This window comes from Gracilinanus agilis, chromosome 1 (assembly GCF_016433145.1).
Source record: "Gracilinanus agilis isolate LMUSP501 chromosome 1, AgileGrace, whole genome shotgun sequence".
Taxonomy (NCBI): domain Eukaryota; kingdom Metazoa; phylum Chordata; class Mammalia; order Didelphimorphia; family Didelphidae; genus Gracilinanus; species Gracilinanus agilis.
In genome coordinates this window covers 589,706,441-589,728,893 of record NC_058130.1, presented here as the reverse complement: position 1 = coordinate 589,728,893, position 22,453 = coordinate 589,706,441, and the positions used below count along the sequence as shown (strand labels likewise).

At 34.4% G+C, this 22,453-nt stretch overlaps 1 protein-coding gene across 1 annotated transcript in view; it reads left to right on the top strand.

Moving 5' to 3' along the window:
* The window catches only part of CARMIL1 (capping protein regulator and myosin 1 linker 1), a 394,009-nt gene that overhangs the window by 292,240 nt on the left and 79,316 nt on the right, over positions 1-22,453 (top strand). The window contains exons 18-23 of the mRNA XM_044667332.1: positions 8,174-8,255; positions 8,990-9,089; positions 9,195-9,249; positions 15,243-15,415; positions 17,648-17,716; positions 21,098-21,191. Of these exons, the coding sequence (XP_044523267.1) occupies positions 8,174-8,255; positions 8,990-9,089; positions 9,195-9,249; positions 15,243-15,415; positions 17,648-17,716; positions 21,098-21,191 (573 nt within the window). The remainder of the gene's footprint in view (positions 1-8,173; positions 8,256-8,989; positions 9,090-9,194; positions 9,250-15,242; positions 15,416-17,647; positions 17,717-21,097; positions 21,192-22,453) is intronic.

Genomic DNA, 22,453 nt, shown 5'->3' with positions numbered 1-22,453 from the left:
AAAACAAAAACAATAATTGGTAGGCTTTGGGGGGGGGTTGTTTTGTTTTTACTTTATACTACCCTTCAAATATTCTAAGCTGCCATGAAACTATTCTATTAATGTGCCCCATATACTTTTCTGCATCCCTGCTATTGTTCTTGCAGGGCCCAAGACCTAGACTGCCCCACAACAATCCTATTTCTACCTGTTGAATTCTTTCACACCCTTTAAGAACCACATCCTCCATGGAACCTTCCCTTGATTTCTTTCAGACATAACTAGATAATGAAGTAAATAGGAGATTGGGCATGGCGTGGAAGGAATCTGAATTTAAATCTCACCTTAATGGTTGTATGATCCTGTGGAAGTCATTAAAACTTCTAAGCCTTTTATATGTAAAATGGGAATAAATCTAGCACTTATAGGTCTATTCTGAAAATATATACACATGTATAAAACTTATAGTGCAAAACTTATAATGATATATAAAAGTTAGCTATTATTCATTCATTCATTCAACAAGCATTTTTTGAGGGCTCACTAGGGCTAGGTGCTGTTACTTGAAAGAAAAAAGATATAAATCATTTTTAACTTCACAGAATATACAGATAAACCAATACAAATTTCTACAAAGTAACTTCGGGGATGTGGAGAGGGAAATAGTAACTGAGTAAATCAGAGTAGACCTCATCAGGAAGTGGTCCTTAAGCTGAGCTTTGACAAAAAACTGAACATTCTTTGAGGCAGTGTTGATGAGAGAGTGCATTCTAAGAACTGAGAGACAGTCGTAGAAATGGACAGAGTTGGAAAATAATGTCACGTGGAGAATGATATGCAGGCTAATTTAGTTGGAACCTGATATGTGAAGGAGGATTTTGTGCAGTTATCTTGGAAAGGTCATCTGGAAACATTGGGAAGAGCAATAATAGCAATGATGATGACAGTTATATTGTGTTTTAGAGTTTTCTAAGTACTTTACAAGTGCTTTTAGATGGCAAGCAAGGGAGTTTTTATTTTATTTTATCCTATATCAAGTTGACAACTATTAGAGCTTTTGGAGGTTGTAATATGCTCAGATCTATGGTTTAGGAGCATCACTTAGGCAGCTCTATGAGAATGGATTAAAAGGAAATAGAGTAGAAGCAGGGAGAACAATTAAAGCCCTATTGCAATAGGTTGCAAAAGAGATCATGAAGTCTTGAGCTAGTGATGGTCTTGTGAGTGGTGAGAAGGTGCCAAATGAGAGAGATGTGGAGATTTTACAAAATTTGGCAACTGATTCAATTAAATAGTGGTCAAGAACAGAGAAGTTTCATGAAAAACCATGAAAACAGGAATATCCAAGAATGTGGGAGTAGCAGCCCCTGTTAAGTGCTATAAAAAGCTCAAGGACAATGAAAACTGAAAAGTCATTGGATTTGATAATTGATATCATTGGTAACGCTGGAGAGCATAGTTTCACTTGGAAGCTAGATCACAAGGAGCTGAGAAGTGAATGAGAAGGGAAAATATTAGCAACAAGCACCAACAGCTCTTTGTCAGAGTTCACCTGTGAAATGGAGAGATATAACATTATAGCTATCAGGGAAATAAGGCTAAGTGAAGAAGTTGTGTTTTTTTTTTCTTTTTTTTTTTTTTTTTTAGGTTGGTTGAAACTTTTGCTGTTCACCTTGTTAGTAATGAATTTCACCTTCTAAGTTCTGTCATAGTTCTTTGTGCTTCATATATACATTTCTTTGTTGTTTATTTGATATCATAGGAGTTTGTGTTTTTGACATTCAAAAAGACTAAAAAGACCTTGATAGTACAGGATGATGATTCCTTAATCTTAGTGTCCCTTCTTATACCAAAAATAATCATTCATATGTTACTGGGCAAGTAGCTTAACCCAGATTTCCTAGTTCTTGCTGCTGTAAGGTCTTAGAATAAATACTTTGATAGAAAGCAACAGTTTTAGGGGGAGAAAACTGTATTGACACTTTTTTTTCCCCACTGCCATAGACACATCTTAATAAATATTCACCAGAGGCAACAATGGATAGAGTACTAGGCTCATCTTCATGAGTTCAGATCTTGTTTCAGACACTTATTAGCTGTGTGATCCTGGGCAAATCACTTAATTTTCTTTGCCTCAGTTCCTCTTCTATAAAATGAGCTAGAGAAGGAAATGGCAACCCACCCTAGTAAATTTGCCAAAAAACTCCAAAAACAAGTCTCGTTGAATACAACCAAAATAACCCAACAACAATATAGAAACCTCTTTGCAAATTACATTCTTTTAAATGTATAATTATAATTTAAAAGCAGTGGCTTTTAATAGAAGGGGAAAATAGGTTCTTTAATTTCAACTATCTGACACTAATATTGTTTTAATTGAACAAAATTGTATTGCCTGTGCATATAAATTCATTACATTATTTATGAGCCACTTTACCAATACTTCAGGGACTTGTAATTTCTTTGGTCTGAACATTCATCACTTAAAATGTTGCAGCCTCTTTGATATTTAATAGTAATAATAGCTAGCTTTAAAAATAATTCTTAAGATTCTCAAACTGTTTTATATGAATTATCTCATCTGATCCTCCCAATAATCCTGTTAGGTAGGTGCTATTATTATCTCCATCTTAGGAGGAAACCAAAGCCACAAGACATTGTGACTTGTTCAGAGTCACATAGTTATTAAATGACTGAGGGAGGAATAGGACTTGGATCTTTCACATTCTAAGTCCAACATTCTATCCATTGCACCTCCTGGCTGCCTACTAGATAGTGTTCAAAAGTTTCTGTGACCAAAAACATTGATCATTTAATGACTGACTTAGTGATGAGCCTCCTAGAACTTTACTAGACTGATTCCTGGACAATGGGCACAGCCCATTACTAAGTTTATTTATATTCATAGTTTTTCTCACTTAAATGGCAGCCAGAGCTTGTGCAGTTCTAGCAAATCCTTCAAGAATTTCTAGGCTTTTCCAGGCTTCAATGAGCCCTATCCATAGTTGATAGGCATCTAGCATATTTTGATGAGTTGAGGTGAATTATTACTGGTTGGGAGGCAATTCCCAGAGAGAGAAATTCCAAAAATGCTTTGAGAAATGGTGGCATCATTAAAGTTGATGTATGGTTTCTCAACATGACTACCTTGAAGGAGAGGACATTCATTTGATTGTCTCCAGTTTGGGTATTTTTAAAACTTACTTTATAATCCTGTCATTTATGGAGGAGAGTAAAAATTAAGCTTAAACTCTTATTCCTCTGATCTTAATTCCCTCTTAGATAAACAGAAAGGAAGGATACAAGCCTTTATTAAGTGCTAAGCACTGTGCAAATCTTTACAAATATTATCTCATTTGATCCTCACTACAGCCCTATTATTATCCTCGTTTTACAGTTGAGGAAATGGAGGAATTCAGAGGTTAAGTAACTTGCCCAGGAGATTCAGATATATAGTATCTGAAGTTGGATTTGAACCATCATTTTTCCTGATTTAAGATCCAGCATTCCATCCCAGCAGCCACAAAGTTGTCCTGCACTATGTAGCAGGCAAGGGATGAGTCATTAAGAGAAGTTTCTGTGGATTATAATTATAAGTTTAGCTACTTCTGGGTATGAGCTTCATTGCAGAGTAACATTTTCACTGAAAGCTGCCCACCTGCACATCTCATCTTGTGGGGGGCATTGCAAGGTACTTGGGTGACCATTGCATAGGATGCACATAGGCTGTAAAAATTCTAAATGGATGGGAAATGGGAGCAAGTGGGTGGGAACTTTAGAACAGTACTATTCAATTTGATAGACTTTCAGCTAGCCTTCAAGATTAGACAGTGGGTGTGTTGTATGTATTTATGACCTTTGATCTCTTGTGCCTCCCACACACCACATTCCTGTGGACCAAAGCAATAGAATGCAAAGTTGAAAAATGTTTCACAATGGCAGGATGGGCAGACAAGACTTATGAGATGTTCCTGTAGCATTCAGTAGTTTGAAAAGAACTCTTAGATATTATTTCTAAAGCACTTAGACTATTTAATATGGGCAGAAGACCCAGGTAGCCATTGATCACCTTCAGCTGGTTTTTGTTCCATTAAGTTCTGCCCTTTAATCAAGCTCAGTCTTTCATAAATCTTGTTTTGCAAATGAAAAATGAAGTTCTTTCACTATTTGGGGGTAATTTTATCTCTTTGCTCTTACTTTTAGTCTTCATATGTCCTGTAATTGATTCCCCCACCCCCATTCCCAGAGGAACAAATGCAGTTTTATTACTGCACAGGGAGAAATTGGGAAAAATGAAGAAAGAAATGGATTTTCAAGTTAATTTATATTTAAGTGGACTTGCCAAATAGGTGATCTTTGGAGGACAGCAAGTGAGAGTTCATGCTCACCTTTGAGTTTAAATGATCCAATCATCTTGGATAATGGACTATTAGAAAGAGCTTTTCACTTAGTCCTGAAAACAACTTGTAAAATGATAGAGTTTCTTTAAGAAGTGGAACATAGCTCTCTTCCTTAAAAGAAATGTGATTTTATAGTTAACATTTCAAAATATTTACAATTACACATAGTTCTAGAGTGTAGAATCCAAATAAGGATCATTTAAAAAATTGGTGTGATACACAAAGAAATACTCATGTGCATGCATGCACATGCACACACACCGCTTCCAAACATGTAAATCATTTAAAAACAACTTTCATTTACAGTAATGAAAGTAACTTTCCTTTATGAGCAGCTGAATTTTTTTGTCCTTTTTTCCTTCATGATTGATTTTAATCTATTGTTCTAGGTAACTCCTTGAAGGAGTTGCAATATTCATATTTAAATATCTCTTCTTTCTGAAGTCTAATTCTGCCTTAAAGAATTTAATGTAGTACTTAGTCATCTCACAATTCATATTGTTTCTCCTTTTAAAGCATGAGGTCCTTGAGAGATGGGACTATCCTTTGCTTTTCTTCCCATCCCCAGACCTTAGTACAGTGCCGGCACTTAGTAGTTGCTTAATAAATGCTTAAAGACTGATTGCCTATCAATACAAACTGCCGCTTTCCCACTATTTTTGTGCTACTTATTCATCGCTGATAATATATTTCACCTTTTCTCCCTGTGCTTTCTTCAGCTTGGCCACTGTGTAAGTACCTTGACTGCTCTTATACCTATTTTTTAAAAAATTAAATTTATGTATTTATTTGTTTGTTACATCCCTCCCTCCGATATCCCCAATAGAGAAGGCATCATCTGACAAAAAGATATATGTCTATATTAAACTATGTCTTGCTCGTTTCTGTTTATCTGTTTTCTCTGGAGGTGGACATTCACAAGAAGAAGGCGTTCTTCAAACAATAATTCTGTAGTTGTATACAATGCTCTCTTGGTTCTGCTAGGTTTTCTATGTTTTTTAAAAAAATAACCTTATCATCATTTCTTACAGTGCAGTAATATTCCACCACAATTATATGTCACAACTTGTTTTACCATTTTCCAACTTATGGGCATCCTTTCAATTTGCAATTCTTTTCCATCACAAAGAGGGCTGTTATAAATATTCTAGAACACAGAGGTTCTTCTTTTTTGCTGATCAATTTAGGAAATAAACCTAATGATTGTATTGCTGGGTCAAAAGGTATACATAGTTTGATTACTCTAAGCACAGTTCTGGATTGTTCTCCAAAATGGTTGGATCAGTTCACAGTTCCACCAGCAGTATATTAGTGTCTCCATTTTTCCACATCAACTCAAACATATGTCATTTTGCCCTTTTACCCATTTTGCCAATCTGATAGGTTCAAAATACCAAGTTTTTAATAGATAATTCAAATAATAAGCTTAGAAACAAATGTAGCATTGTATGTACAGCACACACCAATGATTTCAGTTTTCTGTATTCTTTTTTAAAAACTGGCAAATATATTTAATATACAGATTATGTGGAACCCATACATACCTATTAAACACTTTTCTGTCAAAGTTCTTGGTTTAATAAGTAGGACAGAGACCTTAAAAGTCATTCATGATTCCTGTTGCTATATCTAGGAATACATAAATAGTACATGGCATTGACATGGATACAGATCAGATCTTCTCAAAAACATTCCATATGTTAAAGGAATTGAGCTTGCCAGCCAAGTAGATACTTGAAAATAATTTTTTAAATTAATTCAGGCTATAGTCACTGGTGTTCATTTTTTCTAATTTACATGCTGTTCCAGCCTGCAAAAATAAAATTATTTTTTCTTCATAACACTCTTTATTTAAATTATTTTGATTCACTTTTTTTCTAACACACACATCCTCTATCTCACATGCTCATGTGTTATATATAGGTGTTGTCTGAGGATCTCTATGAGATAAATTTCTTCAGCCAGCTAGGGAACCCCTGAAAAAACCACTGGCACTCCCTTTCATAAACTTATTACAAATAAGATTAAAAACCCTTCACATCAAGCTAGGGCGAGCCTTCTTAGCATGTTGTGTGCTGATGCATTTAGAGATGGAATATATTAGAATGATTTTCATATTACTACTGCATTAAAATACTAATGAAAAATATGATATTATAAAAATAAGATTCTATTGTAACCACATTCAGCATAATATTTTTGCCTGATTGAAGGAAAATTTTTAGTAAAGAATAAAAGAAAATTATTGAACTTTTCCTGAAATAGCCAGAGTAATCCATCAGATTCCCTTCAGGATGAAATTTTAATACTTCCATATTCAAAATTTGGCCAAATGAAAAAGACTATGCTATTGATTCTTAATTGCCCCTTAAAGATGGTAAAATCTTTGAGTTCAGAAATGATGGTCATATACAACAATGTGTTTCCTATATAGTGCTTGACATGAGTTCTTGTATGGTAAACACTCACATATTGCACAGAATTTTAAAAGAAGTTAGAGCTAGAAGAGTCCTTTGAAATCATCTATTCCCAATCCCACTAGCCTTCTAGCCCTAGCCTTAGCCCCAAGCCCAGAGATGAAAAAACTAAAACCCAAGAGAGTCTACATAATTGGCCCAAGGTTTCCTAACTAGATGGTAGAAGTACTGCAAAGTATATAAAGCTTTTTTTTATGCATTCTGAATTTGCCTATCTAGGAGTCCAGACCATTTCTCTAAATTCCCTGTTTTGTATTCTAATACTTCTTTCCTTTGTTTAAAAAAAAACATTGAACAAATGGAATAGAAATGCACTCCAGCCTCCTCACTGAGTTAACTGGTTGTTTTTGTGCAAAAAGAAAACAAAATAACAACATACCTGATTGAATTTTGCCAAAGGTTATTCGTATTTTAAATGTTTTTATTCATTTCATTAAATATTTCCCACATACTTAAAAAACATTTTAACAATTCATTCTTAAAAATTTTGAGTTCCAATTTTCTCCCTCCCCTTTCCTCGGGAAATCAAGCAACTTGATATCAATCATACCTGTGAAACATATTTCCTTGTTAGCCATGTTTCAAAAAGAAATACAGACCAAAAAAATAAAGTTTTAAAAAAGTATTCATATTTTAAAAAGATTTCAGTGGTCTCTCTTCTGAAGAGAAATTCCATAGCGATTAAAGAACCATCTTCTTGTGATTTTACTAAATAAATAGTTTTGCTTTTTCTTTTTTCTCTGTAGCTCATAGAACTTGCATATATTACTCCATCCTAACTTGACTCAACTCCTCTAATTCACAGTGATCATACACATTGAAGTGTACATACATTTGTACATAATACACTTGTTTAGATGGCTTTAGGTATGAGTCATCCCCAAAGTCCAAGAAATGGCCAGATCTTTTACTGACTGTTTTTCTTAATTTGGTTTCTTTGATATTATTTGAATGAGCAGCTTTTATGCTATAAATTTCAACATAACTTTAAGTCAAAATGAAAGCTACCATGAGTTGGCTGCCACTACCTTCTTTAGTTGTAGAAATGGGGAAAGACTTGCTCTCCTAAATATTTTTTCTGTTGGTTTGGGGGCTCTGGTCCAATGAAGTGGGAAAGAAGAGGAATTTGTTCAAGGTGATAAGGACTAACCTCATGCTCCTTTTTTCAGTGTTTTTTCGGATTTTGCACATTTTTCTTTGGTTGACACATTTACTTTTAAGACCTGTGCTGCAATTTGTAGGCGTATTACTTATAGTAGCTATAGACTTTGCTAACAGGTCATCTTTGTGTTTGTATTTGGTATGTGTGTATTTTAGCTGAGATCAGGAGGTGCCCAGGTTTTAGAAGGCTGCATTGCTGAAATACACAACATCACCAGCCTAGACATTTCAGACAATGGTAAGTACACAACAGAAAGGGGAGGTGGTTGAGGGATGAAAGAAAAGATGAAAGAATAAAAAAAAATTTCTTAGGATAAGAAGAGATAAGAGGAAGAAAATCAGGTGGTCTGAACAAGAAACCTCACTGGGTAGAAATGTCTGACTCTCTTAAGTTAGGGACTTTTTTTTTTTCCAATTTAGTAACAGAGTATATTTTAAAAATCAGAAAAATGTTTAGTTCTTGTAGAAATAAATATCTGACCAAATCCACATGATAGGAGCGAGATAAGTGAACATTTTCCTTCCTTTTACAGAATTTGGAACTGTCATGTTTATTCTTGGGAACGATAGAAATTGTGTTCTCCATCACTTTATTCAGGAATTGATTTCATTAGTATGAATTCTTTGCAAAAAAGAAAATCTCCCCAAACTAATAATGAGATGGCTGTTTTGGTGGCTTGCTGGTTATCCTAGCGAGGATAAGGCATTAAGCTTCTGCTCTCCTCTCAGTCCCCTCCCCATTTCCTGCTGACTAAAGTATATAGATAACCAGTGAGAGGTCAGAGATTGGGATGAGTCACTGTAGTGAATGAGGTTATCTCTGTGAAGTAATAGAAAATGAAAGGAAAGTAAAAAGAACTTTGAGAATGAATGGTTAAGAATCTAAAGGGCTGTCTCATTAATGTGTACATTTGCCCATCTGAAGTAACCTTCCATCTCTTTTGATTCTGAATTTAACTTGTTTCCTCATAGGATTGGAATCTGACCTCTCTACCCTGATAGTATGGCTTAGTAAGAACAGATCAATACAACACTTGGCATTGGGCAAAAATTTCAATAACATGAAATCCAAGTAAGAGTATTTTCTTTTTTCAAATGACACAATCTTGATAAAGCAACCAATCTTAATAAAGCTGTTGATGTGATTCAATTGTCTCCATTTTAAAACTCTCTTTAGAAATCTTACACCTGTTTTGGATAACTTAGTACAGATGATTCAAGATGAAGAATCAGTGAGTATTATTTTTAAAACCTTTTCATTTATGTCTCTGACTTTATTCTCCTCACAGACTAATCCCTATGTACTTTGGAATACCTCTGAGCATATAGATAAATCTGCCCTTGTTTACACTTTAGAAAATTTTATAGGTGACATATACTTATAGACTAGTAAAGGTTTTAATTGGTAAGAAAAATTAAATACACCAACAATTCACTTCCTCATTTTTATGTAGACCTAATTCATTGTTTGCTACTGGAAAGTTACATTTATAGATCAAAAGGTCAATGAATTTTGACTCGTAGGCCCCTCTCTGCATTAACCTTATTTCTTTAAGGTCAAGTAATAACCCTGGGTTCAATTTTTGTGCCTTTTGCAAATAGATGGCCTTGGGACCTTAGCTCTTGCTGGGAAATATCAAATTACTCTTTTGAATTTCATTTAGTTGAGCAGAATCTTAAGAAGCATAAAAAGCCAGCCACATTTTCCTAAGAATTTGTCATTGTGTTTGGTAAATCCTACCTACTCCTTTTGGTTGTCCTTGACTAAGACTGCCTCTGGAGAAAATGATTAAATTTAAAATGTCTTCACATTGTAATTTGATTTCATGAACAACAGAAAGGGACAAAAGCTTGCCTTTTAATCCTTTTAATTTGGTTCCTAGCATTCAACCCCTTACCTATATTTTGTATCCTTTTGAGTTTAGTCCGTTCCTTACCATAGTCCAAATTTGAACACTAAATATGACTTTTTTTATATAATTGTTTTTAAAAAAACTCCCACTAAACTCTGTATGCACACCCGTGCACATATGAACTGGAGGTGGGGAGTTCCCCACTGTTCATCAACACCTTTAGTTTTTTCATAACAAATTGGAAAGTTCATAATTATGATTTCCTCCATTAATCTGGATAAATAGAGTCTATTTTAAAAGGATCTTGCTTTTTCTCTGTCTAGCTCCACAGAATGCAATAGTATTCCTTGCTAGGCTAGAAAAGGAAATTCCATCTGACATCCTTCCAAAGTTACACCCTGGTTCAAACTGTAAGATCATTCATAAGTTAGCCAGAAGTGGGCATGCAATGTCATCTAATAAGCTTTCTTAAGTATTTCTCAAATTTGCTAAGGAAACTAGTGGGAAGCAGAAGGGACTGGTAGAATACTGGGGATTAGAGTATTTCCTGGATTTCTCTGTCTACTCAGTACTTTTTCTCTTGTTCTTGTCAACATCCCATCACCCTATGCTGTGGCTCTGAGCTTGGACAACTGTAGGAGGCTTCCTACTAGCATAGGAAATCACACAGGATTTATCCCTCCACGTTTCTGTATACATCTTCCCTTCTTAGGGCTTATACCAGTAGTTCCCAAACTTTTTTGGCCTACCATCCCCTTTCCAGAAAAAATATTACTTAGCCCCCTGGAAATTAATTTTTTTAAAAATTTTAATAGCAATTATTAGGAAAGATAAATGCACCTGTGGCCATCACTGCTCTCCTGGATTGCTGCAGCACCCACCAGGGGGCAATAGCACCCACTTTGGGAATCACTGGCTTATACTAATCTAATTTTCAAGCTGCAGTTTAGGTAATGGGATTTATTTATTATTTAATGAATTAAAAAGTACTTTAGCATAACCGAATGCTCACAAAATGACTGCCTTTCTCCTAGTAATATATCCTGTTAGAGATATCCTTGGCATCTAGCATGCATATTCTTGCTCTTCCATTTTATACATTTAATTGCCCCTTGTCAATCAGCTTTACTTTTGTCTTAACTAATATTCAGTGATTTGGAGATTGTAAATTACCTGAACTGCCATAGGTTTTTAAGGTTTGAGAAGGCAATATTTAAATCTATTCTAAAATAATCATTAAACTATACATTTTACATTTTACAAAAAGAATAGATAATACATTGTTAAGTTTTACTTAATCCTAATCTGGTTTTCTGATTCTAAAAGTTCTCTTTACTTCTACCTGAAATGTAGCCTGATACTGTTAGAAATTATTTAAAACCATTCTTGGGGAGAATGTAGGTATGATATTTAAAGGAAAACTGTATCATGTTAAAACACACACAGCCTTGTTACTAACAGCACTCTATAATTAAAAGATTTTTTTTTTACTTTCATGTCATTGAAAAGTGGGTGACTCATAAGAAAAGCAATTAACATATTGCTTTTTTTCCCCCTACTACTGAATCAGTAATGAGTAGAATGCTTAAAATGATCAGTACGTGCATCTTATTATTACAAAAATACAACCAGGAAGAAAATCTGGATTCATTTGATGGAGTTGTTGTTTTTAAGTAGTTTTAAATATACATGAGCACTTCATTTGCATTTTACAGGGAAATGTTGTTTTTAAAGAGATTATTCTTTGTTAGTTCTTGAAGCATTTTTTGCCCCCAATATCATCATACTGTTCATTTCAGTCGAAAATTTGGATGTAGTGAGTTGGTGTTCATAGATCATGTTTGTCTCCACTTATGGTTGAGGCTCCTAAATTTAGAGCCACTAAAATAGAATCAATAAGTAAAAGGTGAAAGGGAAAAACAGAAAAATAGTACTTTTGTCTGAGATCCTAAATTTTAAAAATCATATTGTCCCCATTGGACCTGAATGGGTCTGACTTAGAAACACATAATTAAATTCTGATTTCTAAAATGTTATCTTCTAAAGGATAGATTGTATTGGAAATGGCAGAATTATGTGTTAAGGTTATATTTTTTAAAGATGCCCCTATAAATATGTATGTAATTTGGACATTTTTGTTTGAATTATTGGCCTTCTTTATTATTTTAAGTGTTAAATAATATGTATTTTATTCCAAATACCAAATGAGAACTACCACTAGACAGATTGTAGTATTAGCAGTTTTCCAGCTTTAAAAGAAATTATATTTCCTTTTGGGGAGCATCCTTGACAAGAGATTATTGGGAAGGTCAGAGGTGTGATTGTTGATTTCTATTAAGAAAAAGCAGTGCATTTGTTTCATTTAAATAATAAATTATCCTCTTTCACCTCAGATTTTAAGGTTAATATTTTTACCTTTTTTTGAGCAAAGCTTTTGAATGAAATTTTGAATCAGTCAGTCCCACTAAACCCATGATTGTTTTAAGCATATGTGTGTGATAATTGGCACATCTGCTATGAAATTGATTGTATGAAGAGTATTTATTTTCCCGTATTTCAAATTTTTCATAATGGTGTAAAACTAATATTATTTTCTGTAGCCACAGAAAATTTTGGTATCATAAAAATCATAATCAGAAAAAATTATAAAATTCAGAGGATTTGCCAAGTTACCTGACTCCCATCCTGTAAAATATACTGCTGCTCAGGGAGAGTCATTTTCCTAAATGCACACATACTTCATGACAAAAGCATTTCTTAGAAACAAGTCTTTGGCAGATGAATGGTGATCATCAGCACTTTTGCCAACATATTACATTTCCACAATTAGCTTCTTTGGTGAGATAAGTGTGCTTATCCTCATAAACATCTTTGGGCATTTTAGTCTTGGGTTGACCCCAGAGTCTCCCTGGACTGGAGGAGGCACTTGTCTTGGGAACCTGGAGTAGTTAAACTAAAATAAACTCTCAGGATATATTATCTCGCAGGTATGGTGTGAAGATGTACAAATTCATAGGAAAACTTCAAATTGACTCTCAGAATGGAATCTGGTTCTATACTTCAATAATTAGATACTAAAATACCCAATTTCTTCATGGTAACTGTAGTATTTACTGATAGAATGCTTGGCTTAGAGTCAGGAGTCAAATTTGACCTTAGGCTGTGTGATCTTGGGCAAGTCACTTAACCTCTGTTTGCCTCAGTTTTCTCATCTGTAAAATGGGGATACTAATAGCATCTTCCTCTCAGCCTTGTTGTAGAGATCAAATGAAACACTATTTCTAAAATTCCTTGTATACCTGAAAGTGTTCTATAGATGCAACATAAAAAGCCTTTACATCTAAAGATCGTATTTCCATGGTGGTTATATTACATGTTAAACAACAAGTTATATTTTACAGTCATGCTATCAATAGTAGGAACTAATGTGATTGTAGCAATTTATGATTTTGCCACAGGATTTTTTTTCTATAGGAATGTCCATTATTACTACTGCAGAGATTCTTTCCTTACATCTCTACTGGTAGCTAACATGTTATTGCCCTCACATTTTCTAATCACACTGGCCTACAGGTCGACAGCTTTGCAATACAGTGGTGAGAGTGTTGGACTGGGAGTCAAAAGATCCAACATCAGAGTGTGCCTTAGAAACTAATTAGCTCTGTGACCTTCAGCTAGTCACATCCATCAACCTCCATTTCCTCATTTAGGGATAACACAGGGATAAAAACAATAACTCTTACTGGGCTATTATGATGATTAAAATAGTATACATAAAGTGCTCTTTGTAAACTTTAAAGCTATATATAGAATCTAGCTATTATTATTTATTCTTAGGAGAGATAAGGCTCACTTATTATATTTTGATGCTGACTCTATTGTTTTCTCCCCATGTTCTTCTATGTTATAAAACTCCAACCTATGTTTTATCATAAATCTCCCATAGAGAATTGACCAACTATACTGGAAACATCCTTTTTCTTCTGGTATTTTGAAAGAACCAGTGAAACACTAAAATTATCTCATCTCATCTGTATTTCCTATACGTGACTGACCCCCTTCCATTTCCTTTCAGATTTTTTTCTTTAATGTTTCATTACAAACAGCATTAAATACTAATTTTAAATATTTAATTTTAATTATTTGAAGTTAATGAATGAAGCCTGACAATTTTTTATTCATTCATTTAAGTCTTTATTAGGATTTTGTTTGTGTCTTCACATTTACTTTTTTACTTTTATACAATAGTAGTTATAGCGAGTTGTTGTTGTTTGTTGTTGTTGTGAGGCTGCTAGATGGCTCAGTAGATGGAGGGCTGGGCCTGGAATTAGGAAGACCTGAGCTAACTGTTTGACTTTGGGCAAATAATTTAAACTATATTGAATTTTTCCATTATATTATTAACATATTGTAATTTATTTATCCATTCCTTTAGTCTTAGAAATTTAAGTTGGTTCCAGTGGTGTTGTTTTTTTGTTTTGTTTTGTTTTGTTTTGTGATGACATATTATTGCTATTATGAAATCTTTGAAGGGAGAAGGGTTTTTGTTGTTGTTGTTGCTTTTGCTAACACTTTCAGTGCATCTTTCCAGCAGTGAAATTGTTGGGTCAAAGCTATGTTTATTTCTATAATTTTTTTTAAACCCTTAACTTCTGTGTATTGGCTCATAGGTGGAAGAGTGGTAAGGGTGGGCAATGGGGGTCAAGTGACTTGCCCAGGGTCACACAGCCGGGAAGTGTCTGAGGCCAGATTTGAACCTAGGACCTCCCGTCTCTAGGCCTGACTCTCCATCCACTGAGCTACCCAGCTGCCCCCTATTTCTATAATTTTTACTGTGTATTGCCAGAAAAAAATTTCTGCAAGTTTATAATTCCACTGGCAACAAATGATTGGATTTCTTCCTCAATAACCCTGTCATCACTGGAATTTAATAGTTCTTAACTATTTTTGCCAAATTGCATGTGTGAGGTGGTATCCCGAAATTTTCTTCATTTGTTTCTCCCTTCAGTTTTTAGTAGAGTTGAACATTTTTCAGTAGTAGTAGTAACAATTTGTTTTCTCTTTTCTGGCAGACAGATTTTAAATGATGTCTTTTACTCCTTTCTCATACTCAAATCATTTTTTGGTAGCCTAATACATGTTCATCTGAGATATGTTGATTGGCTGCCACTAGGAATTGAATAAGGGTTACCAAGAGACATTCTGAATCCAGGATTCAAATTCAGTTATTGCTATCATTTTCTTAACAAGACTGAAGAAGATCCATCTTGAAATTTAATCAGTTCTTTCATACTTTAATTTGATATGTCTTACTGAAAATAATTACAAGTCAAGGAAATTACTGTGACTTGTCTGTGTTGTTCAATCTACAGCCTTTGCAGTCCTTATCCCTTGCAGACTCCAAACTCAAAACAGACGTAACCATCATCATCAATGCTCTGGGCAGCAACACTTCTCTAACCAAAGTGGATATCAGTGGGAATGGAATGGGAGACATGGGAGCAAAGATGTTGGCAAAAGCCCTACAGATCAACACTAAGCTCAGGTATAGGGGAAAAATGCCCTGAAGTGTTTTAATTCTCTAAATGGAATTGTGAAATGATTCAAATCAGCATCTCTTGTCTATGCTTACTTAACTGGGAGAGTGATTGCTTTATTTAGATGGTGAAAGGGTTCCTTCCCCTGGTCTTTTGGCAGAATCTATATATTACCTGCCATCTAGAGGTGAGCCTAATGTCTACATACACTCTCTTAGTTCGATATTGGGACAAAACGAAGCACTTAGAAATCACTGAACAAAAGGAGGTTTACTTTGCCCTAACACAGCAAGGAAATGAATACAACTAGAGCTTCTCTGGTTATATTCACTCTCATCACTATCTGGAAACCCATCTGGTCAGCAGGGCAGGATACCCGGTCAGAGCAGTTTTCAAAAATCAAAAAAGTTGGAGAGACCCAGACTGCATGTGCCCTTAGATGATTTGGAAGCTATATCAGGGTAAGAGAAGCCAATCAGAGCTTAGGATCATTTTATCTCCTTTTAATGAAAAATATTCCCTCTTAAAGGGAGAAATGGGAAAATATTGCTAAGTACTAGTTATATCACACTTGCTTTTCAGGGTCATAGTTTTTGGAAATCACATTGTAGACAGACTCACATCTTAAATAGACCATCATGTGTGAAATCCTCACTGCATATCTGTGTGTTCAATCACATGCACACACAGGTATATATACACACATGCTTAAAGATGTACCAAGACTTTGGAGACTTTGAGGCTGTCATATATATGTATATGTAGTTGCATTCGTTTTTTAGGTATCTTCTTAAAATTAAATGAATGAGTAAAGGTAATAATAAGCAAAATAAAGATGTTTCTAGACATCTATCATTGAAGAGAATAGAGAAGTTTTAGCCATAAAGTATTGGGTCTTGTACTTTCTTGAAAATACATATTCGTATAAGTAGTTTTATTTTCTTCTATTGTAAAAGAGAAAGGTGATTGTTGGAAACCTAAATATTTATAAATTCTCAACTTTAATCTTGCATGAGCATAGATCTACCCCCAAAGAAGGTAAAGTTTTTTAAAACATAGTTATCTAGCTAATTGAGGAGAAAGGAGGTACTGATTGGAGGGAGTGTTGAAAATTCCATTTAAGTAAATATTAATCTATAGCGTCCCTTAACCCTTTCATTGATTCCCCCAACTTCCTTTATAAGAAGCCAAAAACTATAGAAATTTTTTTTGAAGAGTGGTATTATAGGAAGAGAATGCCATCAGTGTTAGGAAAACAAAAGAATGTATGAGATAGGAAGATATCCTTTGGGGAAACAAGTGGTACTTCATGAATCAGGGTGAATATCCAAGCCCTAAAAAAAAAAAAAAAAAAAAAAAAAAAACCTGAAACACAAAAAAACTACATTTAAATACAACTTTCTGTTAATTCTATACTTTGAGTTTTAAAAAAATAAAATCATATCATTATTCATCCAAATATCATGAGTCATTTGAGCAATTTGTACAGTATATGAAATGAATAAAGCCCTGGGCCTGGAATTAGGAAGTCCTGAATTCAAATGTGGTCTCAGACACTTAACTAGCTGTGTGACCCTAGGCAAGTCACTTAACTTTCTCTCTGTTCTTCATCTATAAAATGAGCTAGAGAAAAAAATGGCAAACCACTCTAGTATCTTTGCAATGAAAACCCACTCTGAGGTCATAAAGAGTTGAACACAACTGAAATGACTAAATGATAATAACAATTAAAAAAATCCCAACACTATGTGAAATAAGGCTACATGTTAGTTCCCTAGAAAAGAGGGAATCTCAAACCCCAAAACTTTATATTGTCTGCTATGCTCTTTCATGTCTAACTCTGGATAGCTTCAGTGTTGGTCAAAGAATGCAAGATTGAAAAATCTATATTTTGGAGATGTTAGAAATTTCAGTGTCTAGAGTTTCTTGTCTGCAGCAATCCAAGTGATACTTTTTTACTGTTGCTTTTTCTCTTAATGAGCATGTTGATGCTTTTAAGTTGCATTATCTTTTTATTCCTTTTCAATTTCTGTATATATTCTCCTGATAGATATGATATTAAAGTGATATAAAAGGAAAACCCTCATTCTTTATCACCTTTTCTTGTTCAAACATAAGATCAACACCGGTCCCATATCTCATGACATCACTGTCCAAGGAATTTAGAATGTATTTAGGAATGGAAAATTCTTTCTCTCAAATGCTTATCGCCATTTATGTCATTTGTTTTTTTCAAACAGGACTGTCATCTGGGACAAGAACAACATCACTGCACAAGGTTTCCAGGATATAGCTGTTGCTATGGAGAAGTAAGTTTTAGATAAAGGTTCTTTTCTAAAAAAACAAAACAAAACAAAAAGTTTCCATTTGGGGGTAAAAGAATAACCAAGCAAAGTGTCCTTACTTTTCCTTGATAAGGAGTCAGTGTTTTCCTTTATAGAAGAAAGAGAGACAATTTGGTTTGGGAATCAGAAGATTTGGGTCTGTCTCATCTCAAGTATCTGATAGCCATAAGACTTTGAACAAGTCATTAAATCTCCATTCTCCCAATCTAAACCGCCTTTCCTCCCTACCTTGTCATATTGATGTGGCTACTAAGTTATTTCATGTATGTAAAAACACTAGGAAAACTACAAAGCACTTTGTAAATGTAAGACCGCTAATAGCACTGTGGTCAGTTAGAGCGCTGAGTCTGGAAGACTTGAATTCAAATCCGGCCTCTGAAACTCGCTAGCTGTGTGGCCCTGGAGAAGTTATTTAAGCTTTCTGTCTTCCTCCATTTCCTCATCTACAAAATGAAAATCAGGATAGCACTTACCTCCCAGTTTTTTTGTGAGGATCAAAACAGATATGTGTAAATGCTTATTAACCTAGTGCCTGGCACCTAATCGGTGCTTAATAAATGCTTATATTTCTTTTCCCCATCCCCACAAATGGAAAAGAAAGGTACCATTTGGAATGAGAAATACTTCCTAGAAGTTAGTGGAGAATAATTTCCACAGTTCTTTCATCTTCCTAATAGGGTGCATGCAATTTATATCTGAGTATGCTATTAGATACTACCCCCTCATTTGGGGTACTCTCTTTTTCTTTTTTAGATGAGATTTCAAAAGTATTAGTATATTAAAGTGTATTTATGCTTCAGGTTGGGGCTTTGGGTTGTGTGACCTCTAAAATACCATATCATTCTATGATTCTAACTCATCCATAATACTGGATACTAAGATGATAAAACATGATGTGGCATTCCTAGTCATAGTAATAGTGTAAAATAACATTCGTGACTTCCTTCTTCTCCAACAAAACTATTCTGCTCATTTTAAGAAAATTAATGTGAAATTTAATGCTGAACTGGAGGGAGAATAAATCAAAATGAAACGAAGAAATTATGGAAGTGGACCTGGTATTAATATACTTTATTCTTATAGGAGAAATCATATTGTATTTTACTTTGCAGGTCTGAGTCTACTAGAAACAATTTTTATTAACTTTATTCTAAATGGAGAGATTTCTAGCCTTGAGAAATGTCTAAACTGTCATCGTTCTCTATGTCCTTGGACATGTCTACCCCAAGACAACCTGAAATAACATGTAGAAAAGTCTTCAACAAGAAAAATGTCATAATATATCAAATACAGTTTGGTTCAACATTCTATACCAATAGTTATAACTCAGTTGCTTCTTTTTCCAGTCTCCCAAATGTTATCCTGGAGAAATCAATAAGTCTCCTCTCTGATTAGTAGAGACAGCTAGATGCTACAGTAGATAAGCTACTGGGCCTGGGGTCAAGAAGACTTGAGTTCAGGGGAGCAGTTAGGCGACTTAGACTTAGATTGAGAGCCAGACCTAACAATGGGAGGATCTGAGTTCAAATCTGGCCTCAGATACTTCCTTTCCTAGCTGTGTGATTCCGGACAAGTCACTTAAACCTCATTTGCCTCGCCATTAGCCTTTCTGCTTTGTAACCTATACTTTTATTGATTCTAAGACAGAAGGCAAGGGCTTAAAAAAAAACCCAAAACAACTATATAGTGCAAAATCCCAATTGTTTACATTTTGAGATTACAGTTTTATGGATCCTTAAAATGCAACTGTCATCTAGATTTCATTGTAAAGAGCCAAGCCAATTGTTTGCACTATAAACTTCTGAGTCAGTTTACTGTCACAGGGCATTTCAGTATCATGATATAAAAATATATTTCAGACTTTTATTGATGTGTGTATATACTTGTTTGGTAAGAGATTTAAAACTCCTTTGTGCCTTAGTAGTTAATTGTTATGAATTGAGGAGGTTGGAAAAAGAAAAAAAAAATCAGTTCATGGCCAGCCTTCTGGTGATGTCCATCCAAATTTAGCCAGGCTAGTTTTGGGTGACATGCAAAGAATATGTTGCCAAGCCTGTTTCTGAAACTTTTCCAGCTTTGTAGAATCTGCCCAGGGTTTAGACGCTAACATTTGCTGACAACCTTTGTTTTAAACCCACTGTGTTGGTATGTAAAAAATTGGGATGTGGGAGAAGAAAGTCACAAAGATTGTAAAATAAACACATTGTCTCCTATTTTTGTTTGGTTGATTATTTTAAGCTAAACAAAAGCATTTTGCTAAAATAAAACAAAATTTAAAATCTCATGAATGAATACGATTAGCTTTTTCTACCCCCTTTTTTTTAATTAAACCATCCCAATATGGAGACCACAACAGTATTTTTTCTTGCAATGCTCCTTATCTTAATGCCTGTTATAGCATATCATAACATAATGTAATGATGTTACATTATCTGATACCATTTCTTAATTAATATCTACTCTTAGGAATTAGTTGGAAGTGTACTGTTCTAATAGAACTTGTTTAAGTATGATAAAGGGTGTACACTGGGATCCACTTTCTTTCTGAAGCTTCTTGTAAAATGAAATCAGCTGATAAATGGTACTAATGAAGAGGGAATTTTTACAGTAGCAAATAAATATTCAGAATAAGATACTGTTCCTGAGGTAAGAGTTGTGGAAAGACCTCCTGTGCAGTAAAAGATCACATAGCAAATAGTTTGAGGAGAAGAAAGTAAAGGAGCCACATCTGTAGCCCCGGAGCTTCTCAATGACCCAGCTAATTGAAGTACATTGTGTTACATATGAGCACACCATATTACCTTGTCCAGTATCTATTTAAATGGAGGAGTATTTGCCATAGGAATTTGACCAAAACTAGTGTTTGAATTAATCGATACCTTTCTGGGTATTTTCACTTGGCTATTTCATGTTTACCAGTTTGAAATTTGACTTTTGACTAGACATTGCAATGGTTAATCCCAACAAATTCAGAACTTTCAGAACTCATGTCAGAAAGTCAAATAGGAATGTCTTTCAGGCTTGGTTTAACTATGCCAAACTTCAGAACAGTATTCCCAATCTGAAAGTTCTACTTATATGATAAATGGAGCACAAATTTGGAAAGGCAATATTGATTGCTATGAAGCCAGATAAACAACTTGTATCTATTGCTACATCAAAAAATGGTATTACATGTGCAGCTCCTAGAAAATGTTTACCTTTGGCCCAAGAGAAAGTAAATTTGGATACTGCAGTGTTTTTGCTTGTTTTCCTTTTTAATAAGTAGCATTCTTTAAAATCAATTGATTCATTAATATGCCAGGAATTTATTTTGTGATTATACATTTGTCCTTTTACTTTTAGGAATTATACTTTGAGATTTATGCCCATTCCCATGTATGATGCTTCCCAAGCACTTAAGACTAACCCTGAAAAAACAGAGGAGGCACTGCAAAAGGTATTGTATAAATGTTTCTTTCTTAGAAAAAGAATTAATGAAAATAATTATTATAGTACCTCACATTTATATTATACTTCAGGGTTCACAAAATACTTTCCTTGGTGTGTTTTTTGGAGGTGATCAACATAGGTAGCATCTAGCATCATTACTATTTCCAAGATGAGAAAGGAAACATAGAAAAGGTAAGTGGCTTTCCCAGCATGATATGTTTTGGGAGTAAGAACTTAAGACAGAAATCTTCTGCCAGTAAATTCATGTCATAAGAGTATCGATGTAGCTTATAGTTCCTCATGGTCATTACAATCACAAGACATGGCCAAAGGAAAGCTACTATGCATCATCAGGTGAAGTAATAGTAATCAAAGATACCAATCATGCATCAGAGATAAAAACTTTAGTTTTTTCATGCATACAACTTCCTAGATAGAGTGTGTGACTATGAAATTAAATGTGCAGTTCATTATAGATGAATCATTTCATCCCTTTGTGCCCATTAGGAGGTAAGATTTGTTTCAACAAGTGTTTATTAATAAATATTCTATTCTTGGTGTTAAACGTGTAAAAGTATTCATGTTTAATAATTATTGTGTACCTATAGTGCTCAAAATACTTGATATTGGGGAATCAAAATTATATATGGTCTGGCTCCTGCCTTCTTGGATTTGGAGCCAAGTAGAAGCATATAAGCCTAAGAAAAATAACCATATACTAAATATTCTGTAATAAATGCAAAAGAAAGTAATAAATCCATCAATAATAAGTTATAACTGAAGGTTTGAGGAGGAAAAATCATTTTATCATGGGAGAATTCGGGAAATTATACTCATAGTTTGCCTTTAGTTTGACGCATTATCTTCAGCTGGTTGGAGAAATATGAATATTTTGTCCTTTCATAAGAATTATTTTATTGTTTTAGTAGAAACAATCAATCCGTATGTAATCTTGCTCCTACATTTGTCAGCTTAAAGAAAAAACAGAAATTTGATTGATTTAAATTGAGTCAACAAGCAGCTAGCTTATGGATTCTTTCTATTACTCCAGGCCCCCCCCCAAAAAAAAAAAAAATCTCTGTCCATTGTTACCCTTTCTTTTAAAATTTTGAAGCATTTGGTATGTGGTCCAGCACCAACCTCAGAGAAAGATCCCAGAGCACCCCCTGCAGTCAGGGATACATGAGAGGAATGGTCTTGGACATTTTCCCTTAGTGCTGAACCTTAAGCAGAGCTCTTTTTTCTCAAAGGCTAGGGCATTTAGATATA